This window comes from Oryx dammah, unplaced genomic scaffold, assembly GCF_014754425.2.
Source record: "Oryx dammah isolate SB20612 unplaced genomic scaffold, SCBI_Odam_1.1 HiC_scaffold_3, whole genome shotgun sequence".
NCBI lineage: Eukaryota > Metazoa > Chordata > Mammalia > Artiodactyla > Bovidae > Oryx > Oryx dammah.
The window spans coordinates 88,695,968-88,716,011 of NW_024070187.1; the positions used below are offsets into that span (position 1 = coordinate 88,695,968).

The 20,044-nt window shown below is 40.2% G+C and overlaps 1 protein-coding gene across 4 annotated transcripts in view; it reads right to left on the reverse strand.

Annotated features, from left to right (window-relative positions):
- Nucleotides 1–20,044, reverse strand: part of BTC (betacellulin) — a 49,572-nt gene that overhangs the window by 11,702 nt on the left and 17,826 nt on the right. For 3 of the 4 annotated variants that reach the window (XM_040237075.1, XM_040237074.1, XM_040237077.1), the window contains exons 2-3: nucleotides 11,513–11,611; nucleotides 1,037–1,154 (exon numbers count right to left, since the gene is read on the reverse strand). In XM_040237075.1, the coding sequence (XP_040093009.1) occupies nucleotides 1,037–1,154; nucleotides 11,513–11,611 (217 nt within the window). Of the gene's footprint in view, nucleotides 1–1,036; nucleotides 1,155–4,768; nucleotides 4,899–11,512; nucleotides 11,612–20,044 lie in introns of those variants that run through there. The other variant, XM_040237076.1, reaches the window with a different exon arrangement.

Consider the following 20,044-nt stretch of genomic DNA (forward strand, 5'->3'; position numbering starts at 1 on the left):
TGGGTTAAGAGGCATTAATCTTTTAAAGATTCATTATATTCTCCCAAGCCAGTAAGCAATTAAATGAAATTTGAAAAAATCAACTCTATCTTTCCCAACACATGTAAGCACATTTTCCTTATTTCCTTACATTAGGCCTTTTTCTCATTCCCCTCTAAGTATTACCTATTTATATTGTTTTTTAATTAAATTAAATTATAATCTAACTTTGAAGAAGTCCTCAACGCTTCAATTTTCCACTATATCAGGGCTTGGAATCACTGTCCTGAGATACTTGTGGGGAAGGTGGGGGTGGGGAGAAGAATACTGGGGCGACTACACAGAAGAACATAAATATTCTATGAACTTTAGATTAAAATTATATTTTTAAAAAATCACCTTGTTCCTCTATGAGGTAAGGTCTCAGCACTTTAGCAAGACATCTTTAGCAGAAAATAAATATTTAAGATATGCAAAAAATTTGTTTGTGCCTGAGTAAAATTAAACTTGGACTCAATCTACCAAGAGTTGGAACGAGAACTCTCCTCCCAGTTCCCTGCTGCACTAAACAGGCTTTATGAATCTCTAAAAATAGGACTGATTTCCATGCACTTAATTGACACCTGCAAAAGTAGCTTTGAATTTGGCAGAAATTTCCTTCATATTTACATTCACAATGAACTACCTAACAAATGCCAGAAGAATGTGTTCGAGTTTGAACCACACCAGAGTTTATTTGAGCTGAAAAGCATCCTTAACACTAGACAGAAACAGTTTTGCTTGCTCAAGACAGCAGAGGAACCTACCCCCTCCCCGCCCCCAAGGCGATCTGGACTCTCACATGCTCAGATTTCAGCAAGAAAGTGTGCGTCAGTTTCTCCATAAGTCACTGCCCCTAAACAAATGGGGGGGGGGGGGGGGTGGGGGTGGGTACAACCAGGAAAACTGCACCCGACAGATGGCTGGGTGAGCTCAGACTTTCCACTCCTGTCACCCCGCCACCCCAAGCCAGCGCCAGTCTGTACCCCTTGGCTTGTAGACTCCATGCTCCACTTACACGCAGGAGGGCGTCTGCTCGGCCACCACGAAGCGACATCTCCCTTTAATGCAGTAATGCTTGTACTGCTTGGGGCACCGAGAGAAGTGGCCTCTTCGCTTTGGTTGTGTGGTGCTAACTGAAGAAGGAGAAATGACTCAGTAAATCAACTCACTTTAAATGCACATTTGTAAATATAATAGAATTATATTCCTACCAGTGTTTCCAGTGTTTCTATAGAATATACTCCAATTTCTCATTGTTTCTTCTCTCCACACTGGGATATGTCAGACTTTGGGGATCAGAAACTGGCCCTAGAGATTGGCTATTGGGGAATGTTATAGGAACGTTTCAGATTTTAACTCAGATTTCTGTTTAAATGACCTCTCAGAAATGTCAGGGCTGTTTAAAGGGTAAACATAATTGTGATAAAAGAGAAGATTGGAAAGATTGTCAGAGGTGTGGGGCTGATGGCATTGAAAAGAGAGGAGGGTTTTTGTTTGTTTGTTTGTTCGTTTGTTTTTGCTTTCTTCTTTTCCTTTTTTAAAACTTAAACACAGTACTTAATGCCAGATGCTGGTCACTATGCTTTATATAGAGAGTCACCCCTCAATATCTGAGGAGACTGATTCCAGGACCCCAGCTGATACCAAAATCCACAAATGCTGAAGACCCTTATATAAAATGGTGTTTACAGTCAGCCTTTGGTATTGCTTGGTTGGATCTCTGGTTGCCTGAATCTGAGGATGCTAACTGTAACCTGCAGATTGGGAGAGAGGGCTGTATTAGCTCATTTAATACTCATAACAGCCTTGTGAGGGAAGCACCATTCTAACTCCTACTTATGGATGAGCACAGCACAACACTGGGAAAGACTGAAGGCAGGAGGAGAAGGGGACAACAGAGGACAAGAGGGTTGGATTGCATCACCGACTCAATGGACATGAGTTTGAGCAAGCTCCGGGAGATGGTGAAGGACAGCGAGGCCTGGAGTGCTGCAGTGACTGAACAAGAACAAAGCACAACACATCGAGGATAAGTTACTTTCCCGCATCTCGCAGCGCGTATGTGGCAGAGCTGGGACGCAGACCCAGGCAGTCCATGCATTTGACTGCTCCACTCTGTTAGGCAGGTAGCTGCTCCCTGCCTGAGGCACCCACAGGTCCTGCTCCTCTGAGTTGAGATTACCCTACTCATTGGATCCCTGGAGGGCTTTTCCTGCTCTGAACGAAGAAAAGACTGGAAGCTTCATATCCAGGATTTTGTTCCCTATACTGACTTTTTTCTTACCTTTTAGAATCTTAATTGCCTAATTTTTCAATTAGGGGAATGGGGGGATAATATGGAGCAATTTCTCCATCATTTACCTGTAAAAAGTTTCAATAAACAAGGGCTGTCAAGACAAACACTAAAAAAAAAAAATGCTAACTAGCTATTTCATGGGTTGATTCATAATAAACACCTACCCACACCCAGAGAAAACAGCTAACTAGCCAGCTGACCCAGAGTCAGACTTTCCATTGTCATGGTATGACCAACAGCTTGCAAGACTCAGACACCTGTGAAATCAGAAAGCCCACAGTGGTCACCGCAGAAGAGCATTTCACACTAGGTTTGGTATGGCATCTGGCACCCCAATGACGTTAAACAATCCTTTTAGAGACAGCAATGACCACTAAACTTTTAATTAATATTATGAAATGAGTAAATATATAGCTTAGAGATAGCAATGACCACTAAACTTTTAATTAATATTATGAAATGAGTAAATATATAGCTGCCCAGGGTCACCACAAAGGACACTCGCAAAGAACTCTGGATGATCGATACAGAGGAAATTCCTAGGATGCCAAGTCACAGAGTTTCAGAGGGTGGAAGAACGTTGCAGAGGAACTGGCTGACCTGGTTTTGGTCGGTGACTTGATTACCAGTTATGCTGACTGCTTGTGCGTGCCAGACATTTGCTCCCATGCCTGCCAGTCAATGGGACTCTGATTGAAATTTCTCCCATAAATAACTGCAAAGCATCTCAAAGGCAAAGATCTGTGTATTTTGGCAAATAAATTGATTGAATGAAAATCAACTTCCATTCATTGAGTATATCCTCTTTCCAGAGGCCAATAGTAAGCATTAGAAAACATCAAAGAAATAAGAGATACCCTATCTAACTAGCTACATTGGCATGATAGAACAAATTTAATTCAATAATAAGCAACAAACCAGTAAAAACAACCATAGTAACCACATAAACAGTGTGATACACTGGAATCAGTGGAAAAAACACTGGCTTAAAAGGAAGGAAATCAGTGTTTCATTTTCAGCTCTGCTTTACAAGAGCCATATGGGTCCAGGCAAGCTAATTAAGCTGTCTGAGCCTCAGTTCCATCATCTGGAAATTGAAGATGATAACATCTACCTTAAAGGGCTGTTGAGAGGCTCAAGTAAAAAAATACATGTGGAAATTCTTAACTTCCCAGGTGGCGCTATTGGTAAAGAAGCTGCCTGCAATGCAGGAGACCCAGGTTTGATCCCTGCCTTGGGAAGATCCCCTGGAGAAGGAAATGACAACCCACTCCAGTATTCTTGCCTGGAGAATTCCAGGGACAGAGGAGGCTTGTGGGCTCCAGTTCATGGGGTTGCAAAGAGTCAGACATGACTGAGCAACTTTCACTTCGCTTCATGTGCAAATTCCTAGCAAAGTGCATGGGACAATAAAGTCCTTGGTAAATGAGTTGATTCTAGAATCTTGAAAATCTTGACAATTCTAAGAGAAGTCTTGCAGCAGTACAAAGAGGGCTTATCTAATTAAAAAATAAATTCTGGACAATGCAGATTTTTTTAAGAGATGCAAGCATGCGTGCTCAGTCATGTCGGACTTTTTGTGACCCATGGGCTACAGCCAGGCTCCTCTGCCCATGGGATTCTCCAGGCAAGACTACTGGAGTGGGTTGCCATTTCCTCCTCAAGGGCATCTTCCTGACCCAGGGATTGAGCCAGAGTCGCCTGCATCCCCTGCATTGGCAGGCAGATTCTTTACCATTGAGCCACCTGGGAAACACTTTTAGGAGATGGTGAGCATGCAACAGAGTTGTGGAGAATTTCAAGAGTGAAAACTTAGCCTTCAGGAATATGCCAGCCTTATGCAGGAGGAGGGAGGCAGATTTAATAGACGTGGAAGAGACCTGAAGGAGAGCAGCCAAGGATGGCTGTGAATGGAAGTCAGAGACCTCAGATGTCAGCAGGCTGAAGTTTTACCCTTGAATGAGGTGGGAGAGAGTAGAAGAAGGTTCTTACAGGTTAAATTAAATGGTATGTGTGAAAACTAAACCGTGAAGCATTTTGCCAATGTATTAGACAATAAAGCACAGAATGGATTAAAGTAAGAAGATGCCAAGGGGGAAAGGAGGAAACTAAGGCATATCTGAGCCACGCAGACATACATGATACAGGCCGGGGGCAGGGGAATGGAGGGCAAGGAGATGAATAAAAGAATAGAGAATCATCAGTACCATTTCCATCATAAAATACAGAAAATTTAAAACATGATTGATACAATAAAAGAAAAGAACAGGTAAGAACGAGGACCTACTGTATAGCTCAGGGAACTCTACTCAATACTGCATAATAACCTATATGGGAAATGAATCTGAAAAAGAATATGTATATGTATAACTTCATCACTTTGCTGTACAACTAAAACTAATACAGCACTGTAAATCAACTACACGCCAATAAAGAAGCAGTGAGACTTACTGACTGATCTGCTGGGCTCCAGAAAGGTCTTCTCTACTTTGTAAAGCACACCTGACTTTAAATATAAGCTATATGGCTCTGTATCCTGAACTTCACTAATTCCTCTGGCTGCCATGCCCTGCTAAACATAGCCAGCCTTTTTAATAAACACCATACAGAGCAAGATACCAAAGAGCGCCTTAACCAGCAGCTGCTGGATGCAGTGATTTGATCAGCCTCGGTTCATCCAAGCAACACAAATCCATGCCAGCAAAAGGGTTGCCAAGTCCTGTTTTGATTGCTCACAGAGTTCTCTCCTTTGCCAAATAAGCATGCCCTTAAATATTCCCAGCATTATTTGGATTTAAAAACCCTTCCATGTCACCAAGCAGAAAACGTCCTATGATTTCTCTATGGAACTTTAAAACCTGGAAGAAAAATTAATCATACATAGTGCCCTTCCCACTCCACACTCCCCCGCAAAAAAGCTAAATGGGAGCCTCTCTCTCTTGCATGGAAATGAGAAGGCTTATCAGCATTTCCTCCTTTGAAATGCACCTAAAATTCCAGTTGCTTTCATCTAATATTCGTCAAGGTCACATTTTCTGAAAATTGAACAGCTGTGAAATCCAACATTTTCGCCTATCATGAGACCTGATGACATACGGAAGGGGACAGTAAAGCCTATCCTTCCATTCCAGAGATATTTATCAAGAAAAAGGAAAAGTTAATCTTATGACAAAAGAATGACTAGTCCTACGTATTGTGTTTCTATTGACAAGTGAATGGCATGGTCTTAAAAAATGTAACAGTTATAAAGATTCCTCTGATACTGAGGTTTGTTTGCTGTTATTTAGTCACTAAGTTGTGTCTGATTCTTTTTCAACTCCATGGACTGTAGCCTGCCAGGTTCCTCTGTCCATGGGATTTCCCAGGCAAGAATACTGGAGTGAGGTGCCATTTCCTATTCCAAATACTAGGGGTGGTGGAACTTAATTGCTCTTTTTCCCTCCTACTTGCTCTTTTCCAACTCACACTCCCCAAACCAAATCATTTCTCTGGGAATGAGTTTGTTCCACAAAATTACATGGGAAACTTGTATGTACCAGATCACAGCACAATCGTTTAAGTGGATGGGCACGGCAGGTAACATATCACACAAACTCTTCATGAGAAACAGTATTCCGAAGATTCTACAGCCAATTAAATAAGAAACCACCAGGGCTACTGGAGGTCAATGATGTCAAGATTTGATTCCAAGAGTTAGTAGAAGGGATCAGAAGTAAGAATATCTTTCTTTGACAGTATGGGCAGGTAGATAAGAAGTGGTCAAATTTTCGGGGTCATAAGAATCATTAGAAGAGACGTGATGGATTCTCTTGGGCCAAACTAAAGTGGAGGAATACAGCAGACACCCAGATAACCTAGATTAAACATAGAATTTTCCTCATTTTGATAGATGCTTTGATCAAACAGTATGGTTCTTTAGTCTTTCTGTGTGTATGTGCTAAGTTGCTGCAGTCGTGTCTAACTCCTTGTAACACTATGGACTGTAGCACCCCAGAATCCTCTGTCCATGGAATTCTTCAGTCAAGAATACCAGAATGGGTTGCCATGCCCTTCTCCAGGGGACCTTCCAAACCCAGGGATCAAACCCGTGTCTCTTACGTCTCCTGCACTGGCAGGCAGGTTCTTTTCTACTAGCCCCTCCTGGGAAGCCCTAGTCTTTCTGTACTTGATTCTTATTCTCCAGCCAAGCAGGCTTTGTCATGACTTTGTGATTAAAACTCTTCACAATTAATACATTAGGCTTATTTTCATAAAATCGTCCCTTACCTATTCTGATAAGGCTCATGAAAAATCTATTTAATGATTTTTCAAATGATATCAATATCAGCAACTCTTCTGAAATCAATTACTGGGATAATGCTTTTTTGGTAAATTTCATTACAGTATTTATAACCTCTTGTATCTCTAAACCTTTAGTTAAATACATAGTTAAATCTCTATGTAAGAGATTTAAAAGAGGGGAACTAAATTCAGGCTTCCCTGGTGGCTCAGATGGTAAAGAATCTGCCTGTAATGCAGGGGACCCAGATTCGATCACTGGGTCAGGAAGATATCATGGAGAAGAGAATGGCTACCTACTCCCATATTCTTGCCTGAAGAAATCCACGGACCGAGAACCCTAGCAAGCCAAAGTCCATGGAGTCACAAAGAGTCGAACACAATTGAGCAACTAACACTTTAAACTTCTCAACTTTTTAAATTTTGAGATAGAAGTCCCACAAATGTTAACAAAGAGAGAGAGGAAGAAAAAAATCATTATAAATTGACCTTCCTACACAGATATCTGACCTAAAAAGAGGGGGAAACAATCAGTGCACTGAACAGTTCAAACGGTCACAGCAGAATCTGGAGAAAAGTTTCCTCTTAGACTATGAAGTACAGCCTGAGACTTTAATATTTTAGACATCTTCCCAGTAGGGACTTCTTCATTTTACAACCTTCTTAAACCAAGAGGGGAGGAAGAAGGTTTTATATTTTTTAAGTTAATTTTTCTTCTTATCTTGATAACTATCTCCATAGGACAGAGGAGTGTAAATTCAGGATGCTCTTGAAAAAGTGCAACATCAGAAAATGTATTGTAATTGAGGATTCCCATTTGTCTTACATTCAATGCCGTTTTTTGTCAAAATGTGAATTGGTCTATTTCTCCAGGAAAAGAAAAATAAATCTCACAGATGTACTTGTTACCCTCCTGAGCTTCTAGGATATGCTTATACAGAGGGCCATCAGGCCTCATCAGCAAGTCTTTTACCCAGAAGGACTGTGTCAACCATTTGTGAGCTTACAGGAGTGGACATTCACTTATAGCTGCACTTTTCATTCTAGCCCTTTTAAAGGAAGAAGAAAGAATTCAGTGTTGAGATTTGAGTATATTTCATATATGTAAAATTATTCTTGGCTAGGAGGTAAATAAGAATGGACAGGAAAAAAACTGCATTTCTTTTTGTTTTTCAAGAGTGTATGTGATGCCTCCTTTGCTCATTCTCCCTGGCTGGTTTGACTTCAACTCCCTCAGCTCCTAAATTTTGCAATGCATGGAGGTGCAACACTTTCTCAGCTTTTCTCCTTGCTCCTCTTCCTCTCTGGGGGTTTCCTGGCTTCAAACAGCTTAATGATAACAATGCCCAAATTTATTTCCATCCCAGATCTCTTCCTCCCATGCTAACATGTCTAACTGGCATTTCAACTTAACACTTCCAAAATGGAACCTAGGATTTCCACCCCCTCAAATCTTGTCCTTCCTCATCTCAGTAAATGGCATCTACCTCTTTTTTCCTTTTATCTTTGTGACCTCATCTTTGACCATTTTGTTCACTGCTGTATCCTTGGCACTTGGAACAGGGCCTCCTGTATAGTAGGCAGCTCATAAGTACTGACAAACTGAATAAATGTTTCACTCAAGGTAGAAAATGATGGACTAAAAATGGAATGCTTAAAGACTGGGGCTGTTGGCAAGTAAAATCCTGAAATCATTTAGAAACAAGAAGGACTCTTAAAAATCATTTAATTCAGGGGTCCGCAACCTCCAGGGTGTAGACTGGTACTTCCTGTCAGATCAGCAGCATTTGAATAGAAATAAAGTGCACAATTGGCTTCCCTGGTGGCTCAGAGTAAAGAATCTGCCTACAATGCTGGAGACTTGAGTTCTGTCCCTGGGAAGATCCCTTGGAAAAGGGAATGGCAACCCACTCCAGTATTCTTGTCTGGAGAATTTCAAGGACAGAGGACTCTGGCAGGCTACAGTCCATAGGGTCACAAGAGTCAGACATGACTGACTAATACCTTCACTTTTTCACTTTCAAAGTGCACAATACAAGTAATGCAATTGAATCATCCCCAAACAACACCCCCATCCCCAGTCTGTGGAAAAATTGTCTTCTCTGAAATCCATCCCTAGTGCCAAAAAGGTTGGGGACCACTGAAATTCACTTCTTTATTTTACAGGTTCCAAATTAAGTCTTTGAAAGCTTAAGCAATGTGCTCAAGGTCACATAGTTACTCAACAGAGACAATCTGCTCCTGTTTTACATTAATTTCTCTTTCAAGAAACTACTGCCATTTGCACTTTCAAGCAATTGTTTTTTTCAGAATTTTTCTCATGTATTGAGCATTCTGGTCTTCTAAAGTGATTCTAGAATATTACCATGGAAATTAACAATACACATTCTAGAGCCAGTCTTTCCAAGTTCATGTCAGGCTGCTCTGCTTACCTGTGACCTTAAACAAACTAGGAAACCAACAATTTATAGACTGAAAGGGCAATCTACAGCCTCTATAGAAAATAGCAAGGAGTTTATTCAAAAATTTTAAGTGGAACAGCCATAGGATCCACCACTCCTGGATATTTATCCAAAAATCAGGATCTCAAAAAAGAAGCTGCACTCCCATGTTAATTGTAGCATTTTCACAATAGCCAAGATGTGGAAACAAGCAAAATATTTATCAAGAGATGAATGGATAAAAGAAATACAGTATATACAGACAATGGAATATTAATCAATCTTGAAAAAGAAGAAAATTTTGCAATATGCAGCAACATGGATGAACCTGGAGGGCATTATGCTAAGAGAAATAAACCAGTCACCAAAGGACAAGTAATACATGATTCAACTTATATGAGCATCTAAATATCCAAATCCACAGAAACAGAGTAGAATGGTGGTTGCCAGGGGTTGTGGACAGAGGCCTTGTTTGTTGTTCAAGGGCTATAAAACTTTAGTTCTGTAAGATAAATAATTTCTAGAGATCTACTATCCAACATCAGAGTCTATAGTTAATAATATATGCTAAGTCATTTCAATCGTCTTCAACTCTACAGCCCTATGGACTGTAGCCTGCTAGGTTCCTCTATCCATAGGATCTCCCAGGCAAGAATACTGGAGTGGGTTGCCATGCCTGCCTCCAGGGGATCTCTCTGACTCAGGAATCAAACCCAGGCCTCTTAGTCTCCCACATTGGCAGGGGGGTTCTGGGAAGCCCCAGTAATATTGTATTGTGCACTTAAAATGTTGTTAAAAGTTCTCATGATAATAACAAAAATTAAAAATAAATTTAGGAGGATAAGTAATATTTTTTAACCCTGTCAGTCATCAGATTACAGAATAATCTCCCAAAGGAAATGTGAAAGTGTCATTTAAGACATATGAAATCAGACTGAAGGAAAGCACACACATAAAGTAGACTTTGTCCTTCTCACTACACAGGTGACAAGACTCTCACCATCATGATCTAAGACAGCCATGGACTCCACAGCCCATGGGCACTCTCCAGACCATGCACTAATGGGAGGGAGGAAAGAGGAAAGTTGGGCTAGAACTGATGACTCACATCAGGACGACTTGCTCAGTGTGTTCCTGGCTCAGTTACAACATCCTCAGGACACTAGGAAAGGAGTATTTGCACCAGGTCACCATACTGCAGCTCAGAGAAGTTTCCAGAGGTTCTTCTCCACTCTGCCCTACTTTCAGAATTGGCCTATGTTGTGTTGTGTTTTGTTTTGAAATAAGAAACGGCCCCTGTAGAAGATCAGACCATACAATGTGTAAATGACAGACAGACCTTAGACCAGAAGTCAGTCAACTGTGACCCCAAAACCAAATCTGGTTCACAGCTTGTTCCTCTAAAAAAAAGTTTTATTGGAAGACATCCAAAGCCATTCATTTGCATACTGTCTATGGCTGAGAGTTGGACTGTGAAGAAAGCTGAGCACCGAAGAATTGATGTTTTTGAACTGTGGTGTTGAAGAAGACTCTTGAGAGTTCCTTGGACTGCAAGGAGATCCAACCAGTCCATTCTAAAGGAGATCAGCCCTGGGTGTTCTTTGGAAGAACTGATGCTGAAGCAGAAACTCCAGTACTTTGGCCACCTCATGCGACGAGTTGACTTATTGGAAAAGACTCTGATGCTGGGAGGGATTGGAGGCAGGAGGAAGAGGGGACGGCAGAAGATGAGATGGCTGGATGGCATCACCGACTCGATGGACATGAGTTTGAGTGAACTCTGGGAAATGGTGATGGACAAGGAGGCCTGGTGTGCTGCGATTCATGGGGTCACAAAGAGTCAGACATGACTGAGTGACTGAACTGAACTGAACTGATGGCTGCTTTCAGTGGTAGAGCAGAGTAGTTACAAAGAAGACCATAAGCCTCTCAAAACCTCAGTTTTTACTGTCTGACTCTACTAAAGCTGACCTCTGCCTCAGACTAATAACTTTGAGAATACTAATTCAAGCATCTGTAAGGTAAAATATGTTTTAAAAATCGATGACTTCTTCTCTTCTTTTGAGTTATAAAATAGAAAATAAAATTTGAACAGAATGTGCCAACTTTCTATGAATCTAGTCTAAGATATCACATGATGCTAGAGGCTGGAAGTCACATCTATGATAGAATGAGAAAGACCTGAGTGTGAATCCCAGAATTGCAGTATACCAGCGGTGTGACCTTTGGCAATTACATATTCTTTCTAGCTTCACCTTGAAAAAAGTAAAAAGTGTTACTAGCTCATAGAGTTCTTGCAAGGAGTAAATGCATTACTGTATGTAAAGCCCAGTGCCTGGTACATTAGCAAGTGCTCAAAAAACTATCTGGTTTTATGATTACTGTATTATCAACAACTTAAAATTTAGGGAAGTCAGCTTTCTGAGATTGAATACAAAGCTGATGAAATACAAAGACATCACTAGTTATGCATTACCTGGGCAGTTTTCTGCATGGTCTCCACAGAGAAGGCCATCATTTTCAGGACTTCTGGTTGAATTCCCATCTGCCAGAACACAGTGGAGGATCACTAGACCTTCAAGTTCAAAACAGAACCAAAACAAACATGAAACCTTGAAAACGTGCTCAAGACAAAAGAGTCTATCAAAGTCTCGACCATTTATGAAAATAACAAGCCTATGGCTCCCATTTCCAAGTTATTCTCTTGCATCATGGAAGTGTGCCAGCATGTCTCATTTTTTAAGCTCAAGGCTCAAGACAGAATTTTCAAGCCAGTATCACTTTCTGGGCTTCCCTGGTGGCTTAGACATTAAAGAATCTGCCCACAATGTGAGAGACCTGGGTTCAATCCCTGGGTTTGGGAAGATTCCCTGGAGGAGGGAATGGCAACCCACGCCAGTATTCTTGCCTGGGAAATCCCATAGACAGAGAGAGGAGCCTGGAGGGCTACAGTCCATGGGGTTGCAAAGAGTCAGACACGACTGAACAAACAACACACACACATCACTTATATCTGATGAGACCTGGCCCTATTAGTAAGAAGACTTAGCCATAGCTGTGATGGAGCCTTATCCTATAAGCAGAAGAACAAAGGGAGTTCTCAGCCACCTGATGAATATGCACTGGTGAGCTTCAGGGAGGAGGGATAATGAACCCATGTGGCAATGTATTTTCTCCACTGGTCTTCACACACCCAATGCTTCTCAAGTTTTAACTACTCAGTGTGCTTCCTTCTGGGGAGATGCAAACTAGATATTCAATTCATAGGAACTATTTTAAAATTTGAAGTCCCTCCAGCTTAGTAACTCTGTCTCTGAGAAGTACAGGCCTCATGGAAAAGCAGGGGGAGGAAAGGAACACTGTGCTGAGGTTAGGAAAGTTTAGAATACAAAGGGTAGTCCTTGCAGGGATTCTGATTCAAACAAACCAACAGTAAAAATCACAGTAAAGATAATCAGGGGAATCTGACAATCTTAGGAAATTGTTAGAGTGTCAAGTGTGATAGGAGGAGGAAATGGCAACCCACTCCAATATTCTTGCCTAGAGAATCCTGTGTACAGAGGAGCCTGGTGGGCTCCCATCCATAGGGTCGCATAGACTCGGACATGACAGAAGTGACTTAGCATGCACGCATGCATTAGAGAAGGAAATGGCAACCCACTCCAGTGTTCTTGCCTGGAGAATCCCAGGGATGGATGAGCCTGGTAGGCTGCTGTCTATGGAATCGCACAGAGTCAGACACGACTGAAGTGACTTAGCAGCAGCAAGTGTGATAATGATATTGTGGTTTAGATTTTAAAAACAGAATCTATATCTCTTAGAGATATGTATTTAAATACTTATTAAAGAAATTAATGTATCTCTGATTTGCTTTAAAATAATCCAACAAGGGAAGACAGGTGTGTGGCAGTGAGGGAAAGGCATAGGTGAAACAAGATTGTCCACATATCGATCATTGTTGAAGCTGGGTGGTATGTATGTCAAGGTTCACTCTGCTCTTGTCTCTACTTTTACATATACTTTAAAATATCTATAATAAGAAGCTGGAGAGGAGAGGGCAGAGGAGGAATGATGAAACTGCTTGGGAGCTGGATGATCCTGAGTTCATAATCTGTTTTTGCCACTTTACAGCCATGTACCATGGGCAAGTTTCATAACCTCTTGGTTTCCTCATCGGCAAGATGGAGATAATTATTATCCCTTCTTCAGAGTGCTGTCGTGAGGCTCCAACCAGCTAAGTATGCAAAGCACTTAATGCAGTGCTAACACTTAATCAGTACTCAGTTAAATTATTAAATCAGTACTCAGTACTCATTATTACACAACTCGTAGGAACAGAGTTGGAGAAGGCAATGGCAGCCCACTCCTGGAAAATCCCATGGACGGAGAAGCATGGTAGGCTGCAGTCCATGGGGTCGCTAGGAGTTGGACACAACTTAGCGACTTCACTTTCACTTTTCACTTTCATGCATTGGAGAAGGAAATGGCAACCTACTCCAGTATTCTTGCCTGGAGAATCACAGGGACTGGGGAGCCTGGTGGGCTGCCGTCTATGGGGTCGTACAGAGCTGGACATGACTGAAGCGACTTAGCATCAGGAACAGAGTAACTTGCAAGAACAAAGTACCTTGCCCACTGATTGTGTTGACAAGGTTCTAAACTCCACATGTCTTTCAAGTACAATTAAGCTCAACAAACATCCACAAGCACCCCCAAAACACACCTGTGGGCAGGAAATGCCCTATCCTCAAACTCTTCCAAAGCTGCTAAGGCAGGTAATCAGCCAACCAAGTAATCAAAACACAAAGCGATAGTATTGTACCAGATAACAATAGAATCTAGAAAGTTCAAAGGCTGAAAGAGTTTCAAAAACAGTTTTTTCAAAACAGAGAGTTTTTTCTATCTCTATTGAATTGGGGGGAAAATTTTTTTTTTTTTAAAAAAAGAGGTGGTACCTAGCATTGGAAACAGTGAAGAGAAAAAGAAACTCATATCCATTGATAACAGGCAAATTATTACTACTTTCCACAGGACTTTTAGCTTTTAGCTAAAAGCTTAAAAATTGTACAAGTGCTTAAATCCAGTAATCTCATTTCTAGCAATTTTTCCCAAGGAAATAAATTAAAATACATAAAAAGATTTCACTAAAAAATTTCTACATGTGACATGGCTTATATAAAAATTAGAAATTGGCCTAAATATCTAACAATAGAGAACTGATAAAAGATATAGGAAATACTTCCATGTAATAAAATGCTCTTCAGTCATAAAAATTTGTTTCAAACATTTAAATATATCCCTCAGTAAGAGAAGCAGTTTATAGAACAGTAATTAGTGAGATCTGAGTGTTTTTTTTCTGCATGTGTTCGTGATAAATATAAAAATATCCACATAGATAAATAGTTTTTAAAAAGATGGGTAAGTAGATAGAGTTGCCCACATGGCTAGAAGAATTTTTCCTTAATTATCCTAATTTGCACTTTCTAATTTTTCTACTTGACTATTCTGTTTGTTGAAACAAGAAAAAAGGAGCAGCCCAAATTAAAAAACAAAACAAAACACAATTTGGCACAATTTGGATACCAAATTTCTATATATTTTTCTGCCTTTAACCCTATTACCTAGCTCCTCCTTTCACACTTAGAACAAACCAGAAACAGTCATTTAAGACTTCTCAAGTACAGGAATTGTATATTTCCCAGCTCTGAAATCCTATTTAACACAGAGCATAAGGGATCTTCAACAAATGTTGATAGATGAGCGATCTTAGATTAATCTATGAACATACAAAACAAACATTAAGTTCAAAGATCCCAATGTCAATGTTCAGTGGAAAATTTTATCCTTTTTTATTATAAAACAGGTTAAAATCATTTTTAAAACCCCATATATGGGCTTTCTTCATGGGTAGAATCAGAGGCATTAATTCTTCAGTTAATCTGTTCTGATGATGGAAATTGAAAAAAAAAAAAAAACTAAATCTCATAGAGATTTACCATCTGCAAACTAAGGATGGCAATATCTTCATCTTAGGCATATTGTAAAATGTAAATTAACATAAGAAAAGATACACACAGGGCTCGGCAGATAGTGTACAACTTTTAGTCTTCTTGAGCTCCTTCCCTTATCACTTTATAATTTAACACAACATTCTTTATTCCCACATGACAGAGGGAGTCCTGATTCCATGGAAATCCTGCAGGGGCCTCCGAACAGGCTGTGCCCAGGCTGTCTTCTGTTAAGGCTCACTCCACATGCTGGCATCAGCTGGCAAAGAAATTCCACTAGGGAGGGCCCCTGGGAGGACCCCTTGGGTTAGACATTCTCAGGCTAATCAGACACCAAGTTCAAGGCTCTGGTATGAGGTACACAGTTCCTCCTACTCCCATGCAATAATCTTCATCAGCTGGTGGTCATGAACCAAATGAAGCTTGATTTTGAAGAACAATTTACTTGGGCTGCATAGTTTTTTAAAACTGAATCATGATGGTTCATATCAAGCCTGGATTTTTCTGCTTCTATTTAAAAAGTGGAAGTCTGAAACACCTTCATAGCAACAACTAGCTGGAACCTAGTAGCACGTGACCTCTTTAAATGCCACAGACTCCACCAGGCTTGCTGAGTTCATTTATTTTAACTTCCTAGACCCTGACAGGAATCTGAGCGTGTGATCCATATGGAGAGTCTCAGAAATCAGAGAAGTGCTCACAAAAGCATCTACTCAATATTGAAGGCTGCTTCAAAGAGAAAGGTTGCTCCTGTTTCATCCATAATTCAACAGATATTTATTAAACATTTTGGGTTTGGCACTGATGCAAGACACTGAATGTTCAAAGATAACAAATATTATCACTACCTTCAAGGAACTCATATTCTCATAAGGAAGATCAACACACAAATCTATAAGATATAATGTGATAAGCAGAACAAAGTTAGCATGGGAATAACACAGGGTGGAGAATCAATTTGCATACCAGCAAAACCTTCATAGAGAAGGTGAGAATTACAGTGACTTTTTAATAGGTAATAAATGCTTTTTTAAAACATCAGTAACTTCTAGAAAACAAATACTGAGTTATTAAGATAACATGATTATATTATATTGCTTCAGCAGTTGACAATATTTATGTGGTAATGATAATGTAAATACTGATGAAAGTGAAAGTCGCTCAGTCATGTCCGACTCTTTGCAACCCCATGGAATTCTCCAGCCCAGAATACTAGACTGGGTAGTCTTCTCCAGGGAACCCAGGGATTGAACCAAGGTCTCCTGCATTGCAGATGGATTCCTTACCAGCTGAACCACAAGGGAAGCCCAAGAATACTGGAGTAAGTAGCCTATCCCTTCTCCAGCGGATCCTCCTGACCCAGGAATCAAACCATGGTCTCCTGCATTGCAGGTAGATTCCTTACCAACTGGGCTATCAAATGTGTCATAAAATCAAGACCAGTAATTATCCAACGTAGACCATGTAGAGTAACTAGTTGTGCTTAATCGTTATCTATCCTTGCTCATCATTAAGTGTTTTGAGTATTACCCTTATAGTCACTATACTGGAATGAGAAGAGAAACTCAACAAGTCTAAACTTGACAACTCAAGAAATAGTATTATAAACAAATGGTTTAGCAATACAGAGGTAAATACAGAAGAAGCACCTTAAAGAGTCAAAAGTGGTTGATTCTAGCAAGGTGAAGAGCCAGGAAGGCAGGAACAAAGATCTGCTAGTCAATATTATGATCTTTTTAGCACTATTTGATTTTTTAAAATCTGTGTATGTGTATTACTTTATTAAAAACAAAATTAATTTTTAAGAAAAAGACAACTAAAATTGTAACTAACCAGGGCATTCTAAATGAAAGAGACAACTTATAAAAAGGCATGGCATGAATAATAACTTGTCCAGTTCTTTGGAGGGTGGGTGGGGATTGTGATGGAAGAAAAGATTGGAGGGCCTGTAGGTCACAAATGGCTAAGAGCCATGTTAATTACTTTGGATCTGCTTCCCTGGTGGCTCAGACAGTAAAAAAAATCTGCCTGCAATGCGGGAGACCCAGATTCCATCCCTGGGTCTGGAAGATCCCCTGGAGAAGAAAATGGCAACCCATTCCAGTATTCTTGTCTGGAAAATCCCATGGACTGAGGAGCCTGGAGGGCTACAGTCCAAGAAGTCACAAAGAGCTGGACAGGGCTGAGCAACTAACACTTTCACTTTCGTGTAGTTAAAATGGGATCATTGAAAAGTTTTAAGTGAGAACCATTGTGATCATCTGTTTTTCCACTTTGAAAAGGTTCCTTTAATACCAGTACAAGTGATTCAGACACACCTAAATGAAGGTGGTGGCAACATAACCATATGGAGAAGAAGAAATGAACATGAGAGATATTCACAAAGTGAAGTATAAACAAAAAAAGACTTGGTGACTAATAAGCTAGAGTAGGAGGTGGGGTAAAAGGAGTCTAGGATGACTCCAGAGTTTGTGACTAGAGTTACTGGCTGGATTGTGGTACCAACCACAGGTATAAGGTATACAAGGAAACAAACAGGTTGAGGATTGCTATAGACTGTTTTGTTGAAACCTAATCTTGAATGTGATATGACTAGGTCGTGAGGGTGGAGCCCTCATGTTTGGGATCAGATCTTATGAAAGACACCTCACAGAGCTACTTTGCTCCTTCTGCCATGTGAGGACACAGTAGAAAGATGGCTGGCTATGAACCAGGAAGCAGGCTCTCTCCAGACACTGAATCTGCTAGATATCTTCATCTGGGGCTTAACAGCCTCCAGAACTGTGAAAAACAAATGTTTGTTGTTTAGAAGCCACCAAGTATATGTTATTTTATTACAGCAGCCCAAACTGAATAAAATAGGCATGGAGAAAAATTCAGTTTTAGACATTCTGAATCTGACATGACTGTGTCTCATTTACAAATAGTAGATGGACATTAGATCTGGAACCCTGGAGTGAAGTCAAAGCTATAGGTTCTGAATTTTGGAGTCATGAAAAATAAACTGGTATTTAATGGCATTGATATGGATCTGTTAGAAAGAACTATGTGAAAAGAAAAAAAAAGCTGACTAAGCATACAATCCTGAAAAACAAACAAACAAACAAACAAAAAAACTCAGTATCACAGAGGAGCAGAAAGAGAAGAGCTCTCAAGGGATCAAGAAGGAACAGCCACAGAACTAAGAAGAGAAGTTTCCTAGAAGAATTTGATCAACTGTATATGGTGACTCAGCAGTAAAGAACCACCTGCAATGCAGGAGACTTTGGTTGGATCCCTGGGTCAGGAAGATTCCCTAGAGGAGGAAATAGTGACCCACTCCAGTATTCCTGCCTTAAAAATCCCATGGACAGAGGAGCCTGGCCGGCTATAGTCCCTAGGGTTGCAAAGAGTTGGACATGACTGAGCAAAAGCAGGGATAAAGGCTGATGGAGAATTAAAAATAAAAACTGAAATATATGCATTAGATTTGAAAACCAAAAAGCACTAACAATGTCTTGCTAGATAGAAATGGCATGAAATGTGTGCAAATAACTGTAGATTACTCTTCAAAGATTAGAAAGGGAAGGGTACCATTCATCAATATGTACAGAAAAGAGAATTACTTTGCTTTCATCTTTATTATGAAAGATAATTGACAGGAAGATGCCAAAGGTACAGGGGAGAGGCAAAGGATGAGTTAATAACAGAAGCAGAGAGTTTGGAAAGTTTAGCCCAAAAGGCAGGGCCACTGCAATTGCAAGGTAGTCCTTTGCCATCAAAGTTAGCAGTTCTGGAAGGTATAACTCTATTTCAAGTGAATGAAAAGTCCTTGGTGAATAAAAGCATAAAGATATCTTATATTCAATATGTCTTACCTCACTGATCAAAGAAACACACGTTCTGGTTAAAATGAGTGGGAAATATCTAATGGCTTTCTCCACTTTCACACCACTAGCATTTTGGGGCTGGGTAATTCTGTTTTAGGATACTATGCACTGTACTATGACTAGCAGTATACCTGGCTTTTGCCCACAAAATGCCAGTGTCGCCCCCCTCCCTTCCTCCATCCAACCCTAAATGTCACAATCAAAACTATCTCCAGACCTTGCCAAATGTTTCCTTGGGTGAGAAATTACATTGGTTGAGAACCACTGAAATTCTCTTCAAACCATTTTAATGTTTTTTTAATCCAAAACATAGCTTTCATTTTTAAAATACATTCCTTTAATCTAATTCAACTGCATAGCTTCAAAGGCTCAAATTTTGACTTAAAAAATTTCTTAGGGAAAATGCCATTATCTTATGGAAAGATCACCAGGCTCAGTCATTAATTCACCACTTGACCTTGAGTTAATTAACATACTATCCTGACCTTTTTCCTCAAGAAAAAGTGCAATCAAAGGCTCTCTGCCTATCCCATGATCTAGTTCACAAAAATCAAGTGAAATAATTTAACAAAAGAATTTTTAAAAGAAGACACATTATTAAAAATTATCTTTATCAGAGAACCTATGGATTTTATTTTAGAGAAAATGAAAGAAAGTATGATCCTAGATGTGGAAAACATAAGATTTCATTCAAGAGTCACAAATTATATTAAATTTTAGAATTAGTAAGAACCTCAGAGGTATTCAAATCTCCTACCAACCAACTCTCATGGCTAAATTGCCTCAGTCATGTGTGACTCTTGCAACCCTATGGACTGTAGCCTGCCAGGCTTCCCTGTCCATGAGACAGACAGGCAATACTCCAGGCAGGAATATTGGAGTGGGTTACCATGGCCTCCTCTCTGGGATCTTCCCAATCCAGGGATTGGACCCGTGTCTCTTATGTCTCCTGCATTGGCAGGTAGGTTCCCACTAGCTCCTGGAAAGCCCCCAACCAACTCTTAGCTTCTCTATAAAATATCCCCTGAGAGAGTTCATTAAGCTCACCTTTAAAATTTTGGCACAGAGACTTCACTCTCTTCTAAGGCATCCCATTTCAATGAGACCATTCATCCATTCTTTCGATCATGG